The sequence below is a fragment of the Ochotona curzoniae genome, unplaced genomic scaffold, assembly GCF_017591425.1.
Source record: "Ochotona curzoniae isolate NIBS_2020 unplaced genomic scaffold, NIBS_Ocur_1.0 contig_517, whole genome shotgun sequence".
In the NCBI taxonomy this organism is placed as follows: Eukaryota; Metazoa; Chordata; class Mammalia; order Lagomorpha; family Ochotonidae; genus Ochotona; species Ochotona curzoniae.
In genome coordinates this window covers 2,957,169-2,978,242 of record NW_024466454.1, presented here as the reverse complement: position 1 = coordinate 2,978,242, position 21,074 = coordinate 2,957,169, and the positions used below count along the sequence as shown (strand labels likewise).

General features: G+C 43.8%; 1 protein-coding gene across 1 annotated transcript in view; it reads left to right on the top strand.

The window, feature by feature from the left end:
- SPON1 (spondin 1) overlaps positions 1–21,074 on the top strand; it is a 279,261-nt gene that overhangs the window by 16,809 nt on the left and 241,378 nt on the right. The window contains exon 2 of the mRNA XM_040989073.1: positions 5,976–6,082. Within this exon, the coding sequence (XP_040845007.1) occupies positions 5,976–6,082 (107 nt within the window). The remainder of the gene's footprint in view (positions 1–5,975; positions 6,083–21,074) is intronic.

Sequence of the window (21,074 nt, the reverse complement as noted above, 5' to 3'; positions counted from 1 at the left end):
ATGTTGTAGCACAGTGGGCTAAGTCACAGCTTGAGACATCCACATCCTATATTGAAGTGCCTGTTTAGGCTTGATTGCTTCTCATCCAACTTCCTGCAAATGCATTATGGGAAGGTAGCAGGTGATAGCTCAGGTGTTTGGGCCCCTGCTGCCAACACTGGAGACCCCGTTGGAGTTCTTGGCTTCTGGTTTCGGCTTGGCTGAGCCCTGGCTGTTACAGTCATTTGGAGCAAACAGCAGATGGAAAATCTCTCTTGCTCCTTCTTCCTTTTTCTGTCTTGTTCTGTCTCCGTGTCACTTTGCCTTTCCGAGAGTTGAAAGCAAATAAATACATATTTTCAAAGATTCTGTTGAAAAAGCATTTCCTAGCACAATTTATCAAGTTTCACTTTAATCAGAAGTTTGTAAAAGTTCCAACATTTTACATTGTTGAGACTCTTCAGTGTAGCAGTCTGGTGGAAACGCGTAGAATTTTCCTGTGGACTCAGTTTTTATTTCCATGTTGGCTAACGAGGTACAGAGCCTTCCATGCTTATTGGCCACTTGGATACCTTGTTTTGTGAAGGTCCGTACGTTTTTGTTCATATGTTTTGCCTATTTTAATCTTTTGGATCATCTTTTTCTTATTGGTCCAAAAAAGTTTAATATATTTTGAGTGCAAGTCAATTGTAGGTTATAAGGTTATGGATATCTGTTTCACACTTGCTTTTTCACTCTTATCATGACTTTTCAATGAGCAAAAGTTTGACATTACCAGCATTTATGTCTTTTTTTTTATTGTTAGTGCTTCTTTTATTTCTGTTTTTAAACATCTTTCTTACTCTAAGTCACTCACCTTTATGCTTTCTCCTAAACATTTTACTGTTTTACTTTTCATACTTTGTTCTACAATCTACGTAGAATGTTTTATATATGATACAGGCTAAGAAGCAAGATTCACCTTTTCTTACATGGTTTATTCTGTTGGCCTGGCAGTTATAGAAAATATCCTCTCTGCCCCCTGCTCTGTGGTACATCTTTTATAATATATCAAGTTTGCACACATTTGTGGAACTTTTCTAAGCTGTACACTATTTAATCAACCCATTTGTCTTTCCTTACTGTAATATGCTGGCTTAATTTCTACAGCTCCATAGGTCTTTTTCTTTTAAATTTTTATTTTTCTTGATAGGAATTTCCCTTTCCATCCTCTCCACACTCCCCTCACTGTTTTCCCCAGTATTATAACAATAGTATAGCCCTTCAACAACAGTCACAAGTCCGTCGTTCTTCTATGTAAGTGCATCCTGATATTGTAGGTATAGACAATGGTAGAAAGTCCAGCAATCTATTTTTAAGATATATTTAACAGTTTCATTAGGAGTCCATCTTTTATTCAGAGATTAACATATACTGCAATGTATGGTCAATATAAATTTGCCTCCATTATGCAGTTTCTCTATATGACTCTATGTACATGTCTGTTTACCTGTGTATCTAGTGATCTTGTATTTTGCACAAAAGTTGCCTTATATCAGAGAGAACATATGATACTTGTCCTTTTGGGATTGGTTTATTTCACTGGGCATAGTGGTCTCTAGTTGAAACCATTTGATTGCAAATTGTAGACTTTTATTCTTTTTAATAGCAGAGTGTTATTCCATAGAGCAGATGTACCACAGTTTCTTTATCCATTCCTCTTTCAGTGGGCATCTGGGTAGTTTCTGTGTCTTTGCTATTATAGATTATGCTGCTGCAAATATGTGATTACAGGTCACTTTCTCATATACAGATTTCATTTTTTGGGGGGGATATGTTCCCAAAGGTGGGATAGCTGGATCATATAATAGATCCATTTTCAGTTGTCTTAACACTTTCCATTCTGACTTCCATAGTGGTTATACTAGCCTACATGCCCATCAACACTGATACAGGGTGTCATTCTTCCCACATCCATGCCAGTAGGTGTTTTTACTGGATTTCTGAATGTAGGCCAATCTCACGGGAGTTAGGTAGAACCTCAATGTAGTTTTCACCACAGCTAAGAGCCTTGGCATTTTTTTTATATGTCTGTTAGCCATTTAAATCTGTTCTTTTGAAATATATCTATCCATTTCCTTCGCCTTTTTCTACACAGAGTTGTTTTGCTGTCCTTGAGTTTCTGAAGCTCTTTATAAATCCTGGATAGTATTCCCCTATTGATTGTGTAGTGTGCAAAGGTTTTTTTTCCCATTCTGTTGGTTGCTTCTTGACTTTGTTGATGGTTTTCTTTGCTGTACTGAAGCTTTTTAGTTTGATGTATCCCATTTATTTATTTTGTCTTTGACTGCTTGTGCTTTTGGTGATTTTTCTAAGAAGTTTCTATCAATGCCTATATTTTAGAGTGTTTCCTAAGTCTTCCTCTAAAAGTTTGTTGGTTGCTGGATGCAAATTTAGGTCTTCATCCATTTAGAGCTGATTTTTGCAAGCTGCTATACAATTGTCCAAAGGTCTTGATACATGGTGTGTGAGCCCTCCAAGTTTGTACTTATTTCTCATGATTGCCTTATATAGTCTTGATCCCTTGCATTTTCATGTAAGTTCAAAAGCCAGTTTATCACTCTCACTCACACACGTCCTGTTGGGACTTTAATTTATATTGCCTTAAATCTGTAGATCAATGTAAGAAGAATTGACAGCCTCAACCATGGTGAATCACCAATCCATAAACACTATGCAGTAAATTTAGTTGCGTATGAACTCTGCTAAACATTGTGAGGAGCTCAAAAGTGGGTTTGCCCTTGAAGAATGAACAAATATGTAAACAAACATAAATGCAACTATAATGCCCTGTGATAATCTCATCACTGATAAGAACAAGGGCTAATCTTTCTTGAGTGCCTATTGTGTGGCTGTAAGGAGTTGACACATATAGCTCAGTTGTTCCTTGAACTGATACTTTGAGGTTAGTAGTATTGCTATGCCCATTATGTAGGTATTTTTAATCTCAAAGGGATCCAAGAGAAAGAGCTCTCAGGTCTTTATGGGGTGGGCAGAGGTAGCATCACACAGCAGGTGAAAATGGAGCTACCTTCTTAAGAAATTTGCCAGGGTAGAGGTCATACTCTCTGAATGTCTGTGCAGCATGTGAAGGGTGACACAATAAGGGTTTTCTGGAAACTGTCAAGGAGTGATGCTCAGGATGGAATATATGCAGCAAGGGGAGAGAATATAGCTGGTGCAGCATCAGAGGCAGGCAGAGTCTGAGGACCTTTTGATCCATGGAGTCTGAGCTTTATCCTGGAGTCCAAAGCCGTGGAGCAGGGGTTGGTTGTCTTAGACTGGGTTCCCCAGAAGCTGGCTGTTCTCACGTCCTGGAGCTGCTGTAATAGTATCACATGCCAGTGGTTTAAAGCAGCAGAATCTGATTTTCCCACCATTGTGGAGGCTGGACACCGGGTCAAGGTTTCTACAGTCAGTTCCTTCTGGAGTGACTGGAAGGAGAGGTGCCCTGTGCCCTCTCCTAGCTTCTGCTGCTTGCCCACCTTCCTTGACATTCCTTGGCTTATAGAAACAGCACCCTGACAAAGACTCTATTGCCAAATAGGGTAACTTTCCCAGGTGTTGCAATTTAGGACTTCTACAGACTGAGAAGGGTGAAGGGCAGCGAGAGGACAGGATTTAACTCATAACACCACATTTCAGGTGTGGACCTGCTGCAAGTTATTTATTCAGGAAGTATTGTTGGGGAGACACCAGAAGCAGAAGGAAGTTGAACAGGCACAAGAAGTCGGACAAGGACTTGGCAGCCTGCGGTCCTGGCAGATCCTACAGGGCCATTTGGGAGGTTAATGTGCCCTCCAGAGTTGTCTTCTGCTGAAAGGAGGGAATTGGGCCTTTCTTATGGGGGGAGAGAGAGAGAGAGAGAGAGAGAAGCAATCTGAGGATGACCCTCTGGGTAAGAAGCGCAGGTGCAGGCCCGTCAGAAGTGCAGAGGTACCAGCCACAGGCTCGCATTCAGACAGTAAAGAGGACTTAGACAGTCTGGGCGGAGCTGCTCCCTCGGGTCTGCCTCTCTGCTGATGCTCCCCTTCCTCCAGAACTGTCACTGATGGCCTTACAGGTCACCTGTCCCTTCCATGCTCTGAGGCTACCTGTCTGTTTCACAGAGGTACAGCTCTGTCTTGCAACAGTCTAAGCTTGTGCTCTGCTTGACACTGCTGAACACCACAGCTTTCTTACTCTCCTTCACTGTTTTCATTCTCCTTCTTTCTCCACTGTGCTCTGTTGACTCTTTCTAGACATTCCTAGCCAACCACGATGCTGCTTTTTCTTTTGAGGGATGAACCAATCACTGTTGGCATGGCACTTACACCCTGTGTGTTTGACAATCCCTCACTGTGGTGTTAGGATGTTGGTGGCTCATGAATCACGGCTATATTATCCAAGAGGGTGATTTTATTTGATTTTTTTTAGGACGTCGAGGAGGTTCGTTTTCAGGATTGAAGCTACTCTGAGAACCCTGAGGACTAAATGCTCTTCCCTTGCAAGGGTTGCTTATCATAATCACACAAACACTGTATGTTAAATGAGTTGATTTTTAAGGTTTGAAAAATTAATTAGTTGATATTGCTGGAAGATCAAGATCATGTTGAATAAATTCTGTGTGGGAAGCCATGAACAAAATGCCAAACTAGAGAAAGCAGGCCTTCATTTGTCACCCTGAGCTGACCTCTGACTGGCCTTTTCACTTTGGATGTGTCTGTTGACCTCTGCCTGAGTCTTCCATCTGTGAATTCAGACCGTTGGGATGCTTGAATTTCTACTTGTCTATAATTCCCTATCTAAAGTCTAGAATCTTAGCACTTTAATGCAGACAGTAAAAGAATTTCACGTAAAGTTATTTATATTTTAAGAAGCTTGACTTGAACATATATTAGATACCCATCTCCATGCTAGAGTTTAGGGAACACTGAGTGAAAACTTGGCCCCTCCCCCGCCTTAACTCACCGTCGGGTGGTGAGCACAAGTCTAAAAAAATTGCCAAATTGCAATTTTACAACTACAAAAAAAAAACTGGCAATAAGAGGTTTCCCTCTCAGGAGCTTAGGCATACAAAGCAAGGGATGGCCGTTATTGCCTTGCTGAGAAGGCCCTTAAGCTAAATTTCAATAGAAATGTAATTTTCTGGGAGAGTGTAAGAAGGAAAAAATAACCAAGTCATCATTCTGGCTGCTGTGATGACTGCCAACAATGTAGGTTTATTTCCAGTTCATCCATTATATCTTATAGTTGTTTCTGGTCAGTGGGTGTTACTCCTGGTGGTTATTCAGAAAGCCAGTTTCCCTCCACGTGTGGCTTTACCTTTCTTTCCTTGGGGTGTCCTTGCCTGGGTCTTCCACATTCAGCAGATGGAGGCAGAGTGAAGTAGGAGATCTGATGGAAAGTTTGTATGGGCCAGGCTGGCAGACGTGGCGTGTGTCATGTCTGTCCATGCTTGCCCACTGGCAGAAGTTGGACAGAAGTAGACCTAACTGCAGGGAGACTAGGAATGTGAGGAAGCTGAGTTTCCACAAAAGTAAGCAGATGTGTTTGGGGAATGCATTGCAGCCTTTGCCACAAAGGGCATCCTCCAGGAGTTCACACTATGAAGAGCAAGGTTCCTCTTGAGCTAATTTAATGGACACATAGCATTAGGTGATTGTCCAGATTGAAATTTCTGACCAGGGACAACTTTTATCAACTGAGGTTAGAGAGAGACAACTCATTGCAGCCCAGCACAGCTCAATTCCCAAGCGAGATGACAGCTCAGGCAGGCACAGATACAGGTCCTGAAATGCAAGAGAGGACTGGATGAAGGACGCCAAAAACCTGAGCTGAGCGAGATGAGCTGCTGTCCACGCACCTTCCTCAGCCCCCAGGTTTGGGATGTTGATGGAGCACACACATCCATCCCCGCTGCCAGGTGGAATACAGTGGACTCCTGTGTTACAACCTCTTCTCTTCTCTCTCCACAGTGACGCTTTCCGCCGCTCCTCCCTCCTACTTCAGAGGATTCACATTAATCGCCCTCAAAGAGAACAGAGAGGGTGATAAGGAAGAAGATCATGCTGGGACCTTCCAGGTAAGCACCTGCCTGGGCCTTATCCAGCACACCTCATTTCTTCTGCCTTCTGACCATCGCCCAGTGGTCAGGTCCATGCGCCAAGACACATAGAGGAGTCACAGTAGGATGCTAGGAGTCTGTTGTGAGCAGGGTGGGCCACCAGGCGGAGCTTGCTTCAGTAGCCGTGGGCAGCAGGCAGTGCAGCATGATGAAGGCACTGGAGGCGAGGCAAGGCAAGGTGAGGCTGTTTCTTCCATGCAGGCATTTTGTGATTGACTGGTAAGTCTCAAGAGTAAACCACACGAGAGCTCAGGTCAGCCAGACTGGAGGGAGTTCAAAGCACGGGAGAAGGACTATTAAGGGAATGTAGAGATTGATTTATGAGGGAAGATTAAAAGAATTAAACATGCTTTGCTTGGCTAAATGAACAGGGCTGAGTTTAGGAGGTAGTAAGGGTCTTTAAATGTCAATCCTCGCAGAACAACCTCCAGGGGCAGCTTCGTTTGACTTTGCACAGAAGGGCATGGCAAGACGAAAGTGGGTCAAGAGAAGAAAAAGAATCTCAAAGGCAAGGGCCCTGGCAGTGAGTCATATTTCACTGTGGAATATGCTTCTAAGGGAAGTGGCGAGAGCATCATCCCCTTTCAGAGGCTTAGAAAGGGGCCAGCAAGTTGTCAGAACAGATTGCGGAAGGACCAGAGCCAGCCTAGGAGGAGGCCTGGCCAAATTTACTGGCCCTGTTTGCCTTTTCCAATTTCCATAGTTCTGAGATGCCTTGAAAAAAAAAAAAAACCAGAATTTGGAAACTCAGAAGGAAAAAATAACCCAAAGAAGAACATTGGCTCCTGGGGCTGGCTCCTGGGGATGCTGGTCCAATTTGTGAGGCTGTAGCCCAACACTCTGTTCTCCATTTAAAGGTGTCATTTGGAGCTCTAATAGCCAGGTTAGGATTTTGAACTTCATGATTCAGAATGTCTGGGATTCTGAACTTCTGGCCTAGGGAGAGTATTCATTTCATGCTCATTGTAATTCCCTTTTATGGCATGACACGTCTTGGCATGTATCTGAAAGAGTGACCTATAGTAATGCCAGCAGCAGCCAATATTTATTGGGTCCTTAACCGTCTGCCAGGCACTATGCTAAGTGCTTTATCTTATCTTTGTTTAACTTCATCTTCACTTAATTTGTTTGCTTTATCTGTGTTTAATTCTCCAAACAACTGCAGTGTATGGGATGTATTTGCCCATGTTCAGATAGGGAAATTGTAACTGAAGAGATTAAATTGCTTGTCTAAGTGTGCAGTGAAGTGTACAACTGGGTTCTTTTACCGCTTCCCTGCTGAACTGAACACAATCTTGGTTCAGGTGCAAGAGGTGAGGGTGCCATTTATAGGACAAGGAACATTCATCCCTACTTTCAGCCTAGAAAGCATTGAAATACAGCTCTCCTGGCTGCATTATGGTAATTCTCACGGAGATATGGGCTGTTTACCAGATTCTAGCAGCTGCATAATATGAGTAAAGGTCTAAGAAGGTAAGAGTTGGGGATGGAGAGCAGTGCCCACCAGCACGAACCTTACCTGCACTGTGTTGGTGCTTACAGTGGGCTTATACCCCAAAGCTTTGAAAGCAGGGACTTGTAATAGACTTTTTTTTTGTAAAGATTCATTCCATTTTTATTTGAAAGGCAGATTTACAGAGCAAGAGGTCCTCCATTCACTGGTTCACTCTCCAAATGACTGCAATAGCCAGAATGGAACCAATCTGAAGCCAGGAGAATCTTCCAGGTGTCCCCTCCTGTGTGTGAGGTGGCCATCCTCTTCTGCTTTCTCAGGCCACAAGCAGAGAGCTGGACTGGAAGTGGAGCAGTTGGGACATGAACCAGTGCTCACATGGAATGCCGACACCACAGACAGAGGCCCATCCCACCTTGCCACAGCACCAATCCTATGAATTGATATTTGTATCGCCACATCTAAAAACCTTGTTTATAAGAGATAGGGACAACCCAAGAGACCATCAGTATAATTGGATATGTGTACATAGGGAGATGTCACCTGTTCATCCTTTAAAAGGAAGACAGGTGACATATGCTACAGCATAGATAAACCTTGGGAACTTTACACCAAGTGACATAAGGTATGCACAGAAGTACAACCACTGTATGATTTCACCTCCATGAGTTATCTGGAAAAGTCAAATTCATAGCAACAGAGTAGAACTGTGGCTTTGCTAGTGGCGAAGGGAGGAAGGCAACAGAGTGCTATTACTCAGGGGTACAGAGCTGCAGTTTGGGTTGATGAGGAACATTCGAGAGATGAAGGGCAGTGACGGCTTCCCGACAGTGTAAGGGTGTCTGATGCCACTGAACCACATGGAGGAAAATGCTCAAAATATGGGACAGTGTTGTGGTGCAGAGGGGTAAGCTGTTACTTGGGATGGTGACCTTCTGCCTCAGAGGGTCTGGTTTATGTTATGGCTACTCTACTTACCATTCAGTTTCCTGCGAATGTGCCTGGGAAGTAGCAGAGGATGGTCCAAGGAGAGACTCAAAGACTAGGATGGAGTTCAAGCCCCTGGCGTCAGCCTGCCCTAATCCTGACTGTTGAGAGCATTTGAGAACTGAACCAAAGATGGAAGACCTCTCTCTCACTCATTTCCCTTTCTCTCTACCACTCTACCTTTCCAATAAGTTTTTTAAAGAATCAATACCTAAGAATGTTCCATGTGCTAAGGGCAATGTGTACTCTGTAGCTGTTGCATGGGCTGTTCTGTTACTGTCTGCTGCGATTGTTCAATTAATTAATTAATTAATTAAAAAGATTTATTTATTTATTGGAAAGTCAGAGATACAGAGAGGAGGAGAGGAAGATCTTCCATCCGATGATTCACACCCCCAAGTGAGCGCAATGGCTGATGCTATGCCAATCCGAAGTCAGGATCCAGGAACTTCTTCCGGGTATCGCAAATGGGTGCAGGGTCCCAAGGCTTTGGGTCATCCTCGACTGCTTTCCTAGGCCACAGGCAAGGAGCTGGACGGGAAGTGGAGCTGCTGGGATTAGAACCAGTGCCCATATGGGATCCTGGCTCGTTCAAGGCGAGGACTCTAGTTGCTAGGCCATGCCACCGGGCCCCTAATTTACTTTTTACCTCTGATGTTTCTTTGTTAATTTTTGTCTGGAAGATCTGTCCATTAATTGTGTTGGAGTGTAGGTCTCCCCTAGGTATAATATTGACTTATATTGTAATCTAAAATGTAAAAATTAAAAAGGGGTAAAAATGGTAAATTTTAAGTACTCATTATCCTCCAATAGAAGAAAATAGTGCTTAGAGACCTTTCTGATGGAGACTTGGTTTCTTTGCACTGCCCCAAGTGGCTCCCCCTTTCTAACTCATTGCTCGGCTTCATCCTTGTTACTGCGTCTGATTGGTGAATATGGGGGTCCTGCCCACAGTGAGCTGTGGGGAAATATTCTCTGAATGAGTGAATGAGTGAGTGTGTAAACGATTCACTCTGCTACTGTGCATTACTTGGCTGGCCCATTACCGTTCAGGACTATTTTAGAACTCCTGTCTCCTTGTGCAGTCTCCCTTCTTCCTTCTCTTGGAGCTTCTAGTATCCTTTCTGTTGTTGTCAATGTAACTGTTATTTATTTTATTTTTTAAGATTTATTTTATTTTTATTAGAAAGTCAGATATACAGAGAGGAGGAGAAACAGAGAGGAAGATCTTCCATCTACTGATTATTCCCCAAGTGGCTGCAACAGCTGGAGCTGAGCTGATCCGGAGCAAGGAACCAGGAGCTTCTTCTGGGTCTCCCATCCAGGTGCCGGGTCCCATAGCTTTGAGCTATCCTCGACTGCTTTCTGAGGCCACTAGCAGAGAGCTGGATGGGAAGCGGGGTCACTGGGATTAGAACTGGTGCCCATGTGGGGTCCCGGCTCATGCAAGGTGAGGACTTTAGCCTCTATAGAGAAAGAGATCCTCCAGTCACTGGTTCCCTCTCTAAGGCCCACAAGAGCCAGGGCTGGGCCAGAGTAAAATGTCTATCCAGAATCCCATCCTAGTCACCCACGTAGGTGACAGGGATCGTATGCTTACACCATCACCTGCTACTCCTGGGGCGCTGATTCACAGGAAGCTGGATCAGGAGCAGAGTAATGTGACTCCACTTGGTACACCAAAATAGAATGTGGATATACCAAGCATGGTGCCCTAGGTTCACTCATTCTTTTTTCCTGAGCCATGGTTTTCAGATTCTGATTCCTGGGCCAGCAGTATTGGCACCCCAAGGGAGTTGGTAAGAAAAGCAAATTCTTGGGGATGGTGCAATAGTTCAGTTGGCTAATCACCCACCTCCAAGTTCCAGCATCCCATATTGTTTATGTCCTACCTGCTCCACTTCCCATCATAGCTCCCTGCTTTTGGCCTGGGAAAGCAGTCAAGGAAAACCCAAAGCCTTGGGACCCTGTACCCACGTGGGAGACCCGGAAGAGGCTCCTGGCTACTGGCTTCAGATCAGCTCAGCTCAGGCCTTTGCAGTCCATTGGAGAGTTAACCAGCAGACAAAAGGTCTTTCTGTCTTTCCATTTCTCTGTAAATCTGCCTTTACAATAAAAATAAATAAGTCATAAGAAGAGCAAAGATTTTCTGAATTAGAGACTCTGAGGATGGATCCCTTGTACTCTGTCGTACTGCGTTGTCAGCATGAACCAGAGGGATGCTCAGATTTGCAAAGAGTAGTTGTTATGAGAAGCAGACGATGCAAGGAGACCTGCTCCATCATCCTAGCAATGCATTTCTCTGTTCCTACCTGTCACTGCTTCTACCACCCTGCCAGGATCAAAATGGCCAGGAATATGGAAATGCCTAACAGTGGTCATGAGAGTTACCACTTAGGCATAGCATGTGGCTGCCAGTGCTGGTCTCAGTGGTTTACAATTAGTAAGGAATCTAATTCACAAAGATGAGGCAAGTATGAGTATCCTGTGTTCTACAGATGAGGATCATGTGGTACAGAAAAGTTGTCACTGCACTAAGACCACGTAACTCTAAGTGATAAATCTGATGAGATAATCTGTTCTGGCTCCCTTCGGGCACCCATGGTGTACGCTGCTTCACAGCATGTACACACGAATGAAGAAAAAGAGCTGAAAGTCTCTGTCAGGTGCTTGATGTGCATTTTCGCCCTCCATTCTTGTAGCAACCTGTAAGGTCAATATTGTTATCCCCACTTTTCAGATGATGAAATTGAGTCCCCTTTTGGATTAAAGAGCTTCAACAAGGCATCGAAGCTCTCCAGGTTCAAAGCTGCACCATGTTTTTCTCAAACTTCATCTCTTCACCCTTCCCCTGCATTGCCACCATTGAGATAGTCACTCTGGGACAGGTGTTGTGGTGCAGAGGTTCAGGTCATAACTAAGACACCTGCATCCCCTAGCAGGGTTCCAGTGTGAGTCCCAGGTGCTCCAGTCCTGACCCAGCTTCCTGCTACTAGCCCCTGGGAGGTGGAAGATCAAAACGCACGTGCCGCACCTGTGCCACCGATGTCAGACACGTGGATGGAGTTGCAGGTTCCCGGCCTCAGTTTGGCCCAGCCTTGTCTGTTTCAGGCATTGGAAAATGAAGCAATTAGATAGAAAATGTTTCTCTGCATCCCTGTCTATTTCTCTGTCAGTCTGCACGCCAAGCAGATGAAAATACATAAACATTCAAAATTAAAGAGAAATAAGATGCTCAATCCTAAACCTTGCAGGTTAGAGGGAAGGAATTACAGCCCGAGTGCAATGGTATTGCTTCTGCTCCTAGAAGCTATGGCCCCTGTGCCTGTCCCCTCTTGCTCCAGAATGGAAGCTGTCACCTTTGAAGTCATTGATTTATTCAGTGGCACTTCCTGGGTGCCTCCTGTGTGTCAGGCTCTGAGCTCAGCTGCAGTGTTGAGGAGGACAAAGTGCTGGCCACATGGCGCTTCCGCTGTCCTTGTAATGTCCCTGGAGTTAACCTTTGTTAGAGCCAGGGGGCAGAAAGGGAACATGTCGTCCACTATCACACAAACAGACGATCAGAAGCTACAAGTGAAATTTTTTAAAAAGTAGAGATTATCCAATTGATTTGCTTCTTTAACACCTTCCCTCCAAATACAACATGTTTGGTGGGATTTAACAAAATTACAAGACGCCTCAGATTCAGTTCAAGGTTACATTTCTAGTGGTTTGTTTCTGAAGAAATGATCTCTTCCTACACAGAGAACACATGTTATCCAAACACAAACACAATGAAGAAAAACATTAAAGCTGCTCGCCCGCCTTACTGGACTTAGTGGGAAGGCAGTGATGCTTCTTAGAAGAGGGAGAGGAAGGGCTACAGCCCTCGCCTGCTTTGGTCCCAGCATTGGTTCCAAGGCAGCAGCTTTAGCACATGCTAGGCTGTCCACTCTGACTGCCCGGAAGCAGAGAGACATGGAATCTGTGACCCAGCTTGATGATCTGTCAGTGGAAGTATCAAGGAATTCAGGGACTGGACTGCCCAGTACAAAAACAAACCAATACACCTCACCAAGCCATAAAACTTGTATTACTAAAACCTAGCTGGTCCCTGGAATGTTAGGACCAGCCAGCGCAATCCCCAGCCTCATGGTTGTGCCTCCAGTAGGTTTCCCTGTGGACATCCCTTTCCCAACAAGATCTGCCCTCATCATTTCAGCTTCTACCTCCCAGCCAAATTCCGCATCCTCTGCCCAACTTCATTCCACCCACTGCCTTACGTTTATTACTACATCACATACTATGTATCTACCTCATTTGTTGACTTGTTCATATCTGCCTTCTTCCTCTGAAACATGTAGGCTCCACAGAGCAAGATTTGTAATTGGCCTATTGGTTGCCATACACCAAGACTACAAAAGCACCTCCCAAATGACTGCTAAACCAGGAACTATGCAAGCATACTATCTGAGAAAGGTTTTTTACTCCATTGCTTACAACAATGAGTGGCATGTTAAAAACTCCTGATCACTCATAAGAGGCATGATTAAATCTAGGCAAGTGTAGCAGGACCAAATGTTCTTGTAAATTCTCTATCTGCAGCAGCAACTCTGCCTGGCACATGGTTGACACAAAGAGACTTATAGACAATTTAAGCACTGCATTTGCACGGAAATTCTAGCTGCTAATCCATAATGCCATTGATTTCCATTATTATCTAAACTTTAGGGATATCACTAGTTTAGAAAATAATTTGCCACAATCTCACACTAAAGGGCTATTTGCCTGAGAAGATTCCCCATCAAAACCAAAGGGCTCTCTTTTAATAACAGGTTCTTCTATATTTTTCATTACCTATTTTAAAACTATTTTGTAGTCTCTTCACTAACAATGACGATTTATTAGCACCTAGTGGATTCTGAGCATGCTAGAATTAGAATCTAAAAGAAGTTTTGACATAATTTTCTACAAGTAAAAGGCCATTGCAAGTCTATTCTCAGTAATTGCATTTGTGTGTATTAAAAAGCTTGTTTCATTTATACCAAACTAAGCCTCATCGTGCCCCTTAAAAGATATTCAGATTTTTAAATCTGTCACTCACTACTACACATAATTGGGTAAAAACAATTTCTTGCAAACAGCTTTTCTCCAGATTTTGTATTAATTTGCCTGGATAGAGTCCTGTAAATGTAATTATTTCCACAGATGTGAAGAATATGGGCTTGTTTGGGGGGGGGGACGTGTATTGCCAAGGTGATTTCTCTCTCCTTGCACCCCAAGAAGAACTCTTGATTCTAAAGCTTCTTTCAATAGCCTGTATGTGGCCATTCCATCATGGGAACCCAGCCCAATGACGTGGTGAGAACCATATATTTGAGTTCAGAAATAGGCACTACTGCATTTGAGTAGGTGACATGGCCATTATGGAGGAACAGCAACAACAACAGCAAAAAATCACCGACTTAGAGCCAGACAATTAATTGTTCATGTGCACAATGAGAGATGCAGATTTATGACAACACATTAAGCAGCAAACAACAAAAATAGAAAGCTTAGTTGTCTGTAACATAGTCAGTCCCACCCTCAACCCCATTTCTCATACAAACTGATGGGTGCTGCGGCCTAGCTCAACTCAGCTCAGCCCAGCTCAGCTCAACTCACTACCAGCCTAATCCTCACATACTCCAATGGGTACCACAGTCTAGTTGGGACAACTCACAATAACCCCAAGCAGGCCCATCCCCAGCCCGAGTTTTTAAGTATACTGACATGTGCTATAGCCTAACTCAGCCTGGCCCATCCTGACCTGGCTCTCATGTGAACTAGTGGGTGCTGCAGCCTAGCCCAACCCAGCCTGCGCTCATTCTGACTTTCATGAACACCAGCAAGTGCTGGGGACATAGCTCAGTCTAGCCTGTCTCCAGACCTAGCCCATGTGCATGCCAATGGGTGCTGCAGCCCCACCCAGCCAAATCTGTGCCCAGTTCTGGTTCTTTTGCTCACCGCTGGGAGCTGCAGCCAAGGAAGGGAGTCTCAAGTTCTGCTAGATCTAGGGCCATTCCCAGCCCTAGATCTTATGTGTGCTGGCAGGTGTTTCAACCCAGCCTGGCATGAGCACAGGATTCTTAACCCATCCTGAGAGCTCACTATATGCTCTTTTACTATGGAGTAAACCATTGTAGTAAGTGAATAGTGAAGCAAAATGTAGTGTTTCCTTTCTTTCATTTGTTCATTCATGTTTCCATGGCATTCATGTTTCCATAGCATCCTGTACTTCTCCTTTGAAGTAGTTAAAACAATTTATAATTATATATAGGATTATTTAAAATTTTAAAAACGTACTCATTTTTGTTGGAAAGGCAGATTTACAGGGAGAAGGAGAGACAGAGAGAGGTCTTCTGCCTGCTTGTTCATTTCCCAGGTGGCCACAACAGCTGGAGCTGAACGAATCCAAAGCCAGAAGCCAGGAACTTCTTTCAGGTCTCCCACGTGGGTACAGGGTCCCAAGGGATTGGGCTGTCCTCCACTGCTTTCTAGGCCATAAACATGGAACTGAATGAAAGTGGAGCAGCCAGGACATGAGCCAGTGTCCATATGAGTTGCCAATGCTTAAAGGTGGATTAAGCAGTTGACCATTGTGCTGGCCCCAGGACTGTTTAATTTTATTGTGCTTCTTCAAAGTGCAGAGCAAAGCCATTGTTTTATTCACTATTGCATTTCACTTTTTAAAAGATTTATTCGTTTATTTTAAAGGCAAAATGAGAGAGAGTGAGTGAGAATTTTCCATTGTGTGGCACAGGTCCAGGCCAGAGACTAGGAACTCCATCTCCATATTGGGTGTCAGGGATCCAGGCTCTTGGGCCATCATCTGTTACTTCCCAGGTACATTCGCAGGAAACTGGATCAGATATGAAAGAACCAGTTCAGACTTGAATCTACACTCTGATATGAGACGTAGGCATCCCAAGTGGTAGCTTAATGCATTGTGCTGCAACATCAGCCCATCACTATTGTATTTCTAACAAATAATATTGTGTGTGGATTATGTGTATTATGTGTTAGATGCTCAATGCACTGAAAATGAATGAATGCAGCAATCATCAGTTATGTGAAAGACATTCTAGATTCTGAGCATAGGAAGCTGGGTAAATTAGACCAAAGTCTACAGTGAAACTTCCCAACCCTGGTATACTAGATAGATTTGGGCATCACAAGAAAATTATAAACATCACTAGTTACTTGTTTGCTGAAGATCCTGATGGCCTCATCTATTTGTCTGATAGAGATGCTGTTATCTCCTACACATGTCATTAAGAGACCTATATGAAAGGTACTCTCTTGTAGCATGCTAGGCCCTGAAATTGCTTGCTGCACAAGCGTCGGTAAGAAAGCAATCCTTTTCCGGAAGTCGAGAGAGTCCTGATCTGGGAGGCTAAAAGCCATTTCAGAGATGATAACCTTGAGCTATTTTCTTCAGGTGGGTGAGGTTTGCCAGCATTAAGGGGAACAGGTGGATGTGGGGAGCACTTTGAGCTTTCATCACAGTTCTCTTTTGGAACTCGCCACACTGTAACATTTTACCGTGGCTTCTTTGCTAGTCCCAAATCCCAGGAGCCTCACAAGAGCCCAGTAAAAGTTTTTTTGCCAGTAAATGCATGGCTAAATGAACCCGGGGGAAAGGGACATGCAGGGCCTGTCCTCTCGCTTGTAGGAGCTCAGTCAAATAAAGTGCCCTAGTGGAGCTCTGCTGTTAAAAGAACTATCAAAGGATTGCATCTTAAAAGCAAGGCCATACCTCTCACTTGATGGTTTTCTTGCTGAAAATTGCCAATGTGAAAATCGTTTGTAAGAAGGGTGCAAAGCAGGTTGTGATGTGAGTGCATCGGACAGATAAGGAGTTCTCGGGCTCCCCTGGCCTGGTGTCACGGCACTTGCTACCCATACAGTTGAAATGTGCTTGTCTTGCCAAGCCAGGAAGTTGAGTCTGGGTGCCACATGCCTGACTGAGATTCACTCACCCATCCTCTCAACAGAGCACATCTGTCTCGTGCGGAGCAACACGGAAATGGGCAGGTGCAGAGAAGAAAGTAACCACATGGCACGCATATATACGATGCTCTACAAAATATTGAAATCAGACTATTAGAGAGCTCTTATTTCTTTGTGAATATTATCTTGTGAACATATTTCAATATAGTTAAACTTCACAATTTAATTTTATGGCTTTATAATACTCCATCATATTGTCGCACTCTAAGTTATTCAACCATTCCTGTATTGTTGAGAAAATAGATGATTCCGGGCTTTTTTTTTTTTCTTAAAAAAGGCTGTAAAGAACACCTCAACGCATAATAGTTTTCATCTAGGTTTTCTTCTGATTAATTGGAGTGAAATTATAGGATTGAACTTAAGTCTGTGCATACTCGCATAACCTGGCATGTGCACACACCCATGTTCACTGCAGCTCCTGTGTCTCTGGAGGTATTTGGGTTATGGCAGTGGCAGTGCATGTTAATAGAAAAATACACATGCTGGCAGAGACTCTTATGCAAAAAGGGCTGTGCCATGAACTACTTTTGCAACTTCCACCCCATTTTGCTGCTTAAAATATACAGCAGGCTCATAGGAAGGCTGTGGGATTTGGAATTATCAGACCTGGGTGCAACGTCTGCTTCTCTGAAGTAAAGGAAGACAGAACGTGATTTTGCTGAACCTTAGTTCACTCCTTTGTAAAATAGGCTTGATCAAGATGAAATTACATACAATACCTATCATAATAGCTGCTCAAAATTAGTGCTTGGTCAGCATCTCTTCTTGCAGAGCCAGAAGTGCAGGTGCAGATTCCGTGCCCCGTGTGCAATGAATCCTAAATTCTGGCCCTCTGCAGATGTGAGCATCCACTGAGCACCCCGGATATGGGGTCTGAATCTCCTCGTAGTTGACTTAGCTGATGAGCTGCTGTCTGTCTGAGATTGCCAGAGACTTCTTGGGTTCTGTCTTCACTGAAATATGATTGGAAGGGACAAATAAAACACCACTGGAGACATGGTACCTAAAACTCCATTTAAAGTGTGTGTGAGGTGGTTGGTTAGCTCAATCAAGGGTATGAGCAGAGAGAGGAAATTACAGCCATTACTTCTGGGTTCTATTCTACTTGCTTCAGTACTGTAATTTTTTAAGCTATTTTTTTTTTAAATATTTGTCTGAAAGGCAGAATTACAGAGAAAGTGAGAAAGAGAAAAAGAATCTTGCATCATCTGATTCACTCCCATAATGGCTACAAAGGCCAAAGTCAGGAATGTAGAGCTCCAGCTGGGTCTCCTGTATGGGTAGCAGTGCCCAAGCAGTTGGGCCATCTTCTGTCACCTTCCCATGTGCTTAGGCAAGGAGTAGGATCAGAAGTGGAGAAGCTAGGTCTTCATTCAATGCCCTTTATTAGGATGTCAGCTGAACCTGTTGTGCCACAGCACCAGCCCCACTTCATTACTTTAATTCTCTCCCTCTTGGCTGAGAATCTTACAACAGCAGAGACTACCTAGCAGTTTTACAACAGCACACATGGTGCTGGATGTAGGGCTGAGCACCCGAAGTTCAGTAAGTATTTGTTACATTAAAAAAGTGTGTGTAAATCTGTCACACTCAAACTCTCTCCTCATGAGGTAAACATTCTTGTTATGCTGATTTGTATGCAAGGTAGTACCAAGAGGATGAACATTCTGTCCAGGGACGCAGGGCCAGTCAGGGTCATCGTGTGAAGGCTAAGCTATGTGCTATCTGTGTTCTGTTTCTCTACTCTGCATTTCTTGTGGCTTCAGAGACACGTGTTTGGGAGAAACCAAGACTGAAATTACTTGCCAGTTCCCAGAAAGTCTAGTGTATTCCCACCCGGTTTGTCCTGCATAGGTCCTTCCTGTGCTGGGTCTCAGCCCTTCAATCCATCTCGTCTGCTTTTCCTGACATCCATGTCTTCTCACCTCAGTTTGGGTCTCCTGGCCCATCTTAAAGTGCCCTAACACTTGGTACATTTTTTTTTGTGCCCGTTCTTTACACACTGTCTTGCCCTGAAGTGTTAAATCCCCATTCGCCTACAAGATGCTGCAGACAAAGAAAATTGAGTTGTGTCTATCTCTGTCTTCCCACGGCCTCGCCATGGCCTGGCACCCTGGCCAGTTGATAAATGTTTTCCAACTTGATGGATGAGTGCTGTTGGAATTTCTGGCCCTACTCACAGGTCTGCTGGCATTAGTTGGTCCCAGACTTGCATGGGAACAAACCATGTTTCCACATTGATTTTCTAAAGGTCAGAAATTGCTTTCCAACATGTTGGAAAAAATTGTTGGAAAAAAAATTCCAACATGTTGTCAGCTAAAATTGTTTAGCAATTGTTTAGCTGACAATATTTTTACTACTGCAAGGAACTGTTATCTGTTTTAAGTAGGTTTTGTTCATGTCAATAAGTCGTCGCATGGCCTTGCCATTCTTTGATCTTGAAATTGAAGGTGATGGGTTTCCAGGTATAATCACTTGGTGGGTTGGGTCTTGATTCTGATTTTACAATTAACAAGCTGAATCCAAAGTGTGTCTGGATCATTGTTTACTGAAATAGTAGCTTATTATATGACATTTAGGTCATTTTAAATATTATAAAGAATTCAGCAGTACATATATTTATAAGGAAAACCTATTTGTGGATTAAGAAGTGAGCCAACTATGTAAGGTAAATTCTTGGTTCTGATAGGTTTGACAAAACAAATTAAAATCTCTACCCTCATAGAGTTTATACCTCTGTATTTTCAGTCATTTCCACAGGATGGGATCCTAAGTTTCTGTATTAGAATTTTCAGGCTCTCACTGTTCTACCTCATCAAGAAGTAGTTTGAGTAGAAGACCCTTGGATATAAAACTGTCCCTCTGCTTGACCACATTGGTTCCTATGTCCCTAAAGGCCTCTGTGTTTACTAGCCCAAGATGTTGGCAGGGGGGAAATTCATACCCATCCACTACATGGTTACTAAACCAGCTCTCACAAATCTTGTTCTTGTGCAATTACGTCTTTGGGATAAAGTTCAAAACATTAGATTTTGCCTTGATAAATTATTCAACTTAGTCCGTATGTTCCACATCTTAAAGTTCTTCTGGAGTTGGCATCTTTCATTTTTACAAAGTTGATCACTGCCCTCACAGCCTAAGTCCTCACACTGAGCATGGGCCTGGATCTTCGTTGGCCATTACACTATGCCTCCAAGCCTCTGTCTTTCCTATCCCCTCTGCCAGAAATGATCTCCTCCCAGATGTCCAGAAGGCCAGTTTTCTCTGTTCTTCCTGGATCACAGGTCACTGTTTTGAGTGTATTTTACAAAACAGTATTCTTGACTTGCCATTGGGTGACATGTGTGTGTGCTTGCCTGTGAGCTATTCTCTTTACAACAATGTGATCTCTATCAGGGTGGAGACATTATTTTTTTAAATTTATTTATTTAAATAGTCTTACTTAGTTGATTAGGGTACAAAGGCTCAAGGGCTACAGGAAAGTGGGCAATATCATTGTTTCCACACTAATATCATTTTTTCCCTGTATTTGGGGTCAGGGGGAAACAAAGGGAGAAGCCCCACCCAGCCTCCCACTTTCCCAGGTCCCCGATGTGAGGCACGCTCCGAGGGTCCTGCTTCAGCAGTTTTGACAGTTCAACAGTTCTGAATTGCTGCCAATCTTGCTGTTCTAATTGCGATGAAACCTATTCAGAATCCACTGGCTGACATAGTCTCTTCATGGTTGGGGTTCTGAGATCAGCAGTTCAGTTGGAGGGATCTCCAAAGAAACTTCATCTGAGATGATCCCAGACCTGATTCTTGTGTGAGTGTGCCAGCACAGGGTCTAGCACAGTCCTTCACCCCAATCAGTTTATGCGCATGCCGGTGGTTGCAATTGCTGGGTCAATTCTGTTTCCAGCCGTCTTCCACTGGAATCAATGGATATTGTAGTCCAGCTCAATCCTACCCACTTCATACTCAGTCCTCATGCAAACCAGTGGGAGCTGCAGCCTAGTTGGGGCGACTCCCCATAACCCCCACCAGGCTTGCTCCTTACCCTGGTTCCCATGCATGCCAGTATGCACCACAGGCCTGTTCAGTCTGTCCCACATCCCATGTAGCTCTGGTACTTGTCAATGGGCATTGAAACCTAGTTCAACCAACCAACCAACTATACAGCCCACACTCATATTGGCGGGTGCCTTTCTATCTAGCCGCCTCTGCCCTTGTCCTGGTTTTCATGCTCTCCAATGGGAGTAATAGCCCAAGAGGGAGGTGCTTACTATCTCCCTACTAGGTCATTTCAATTTCTGGATTATGCACTCCTCAGGTGGTTCTGCCATTTAATTTAACAGAATTAGCCCCCAGTGCCAGCCTCTGCCATCTGATGGTGTGGCAAAGCCCAACCAACCCTTACCCACTGTAATTTTTGCTTGCACCAGTCGGAACAGCCAATCCAATCTGGCCCATCCCTAATCTAGTTCACATGAGGCCTAC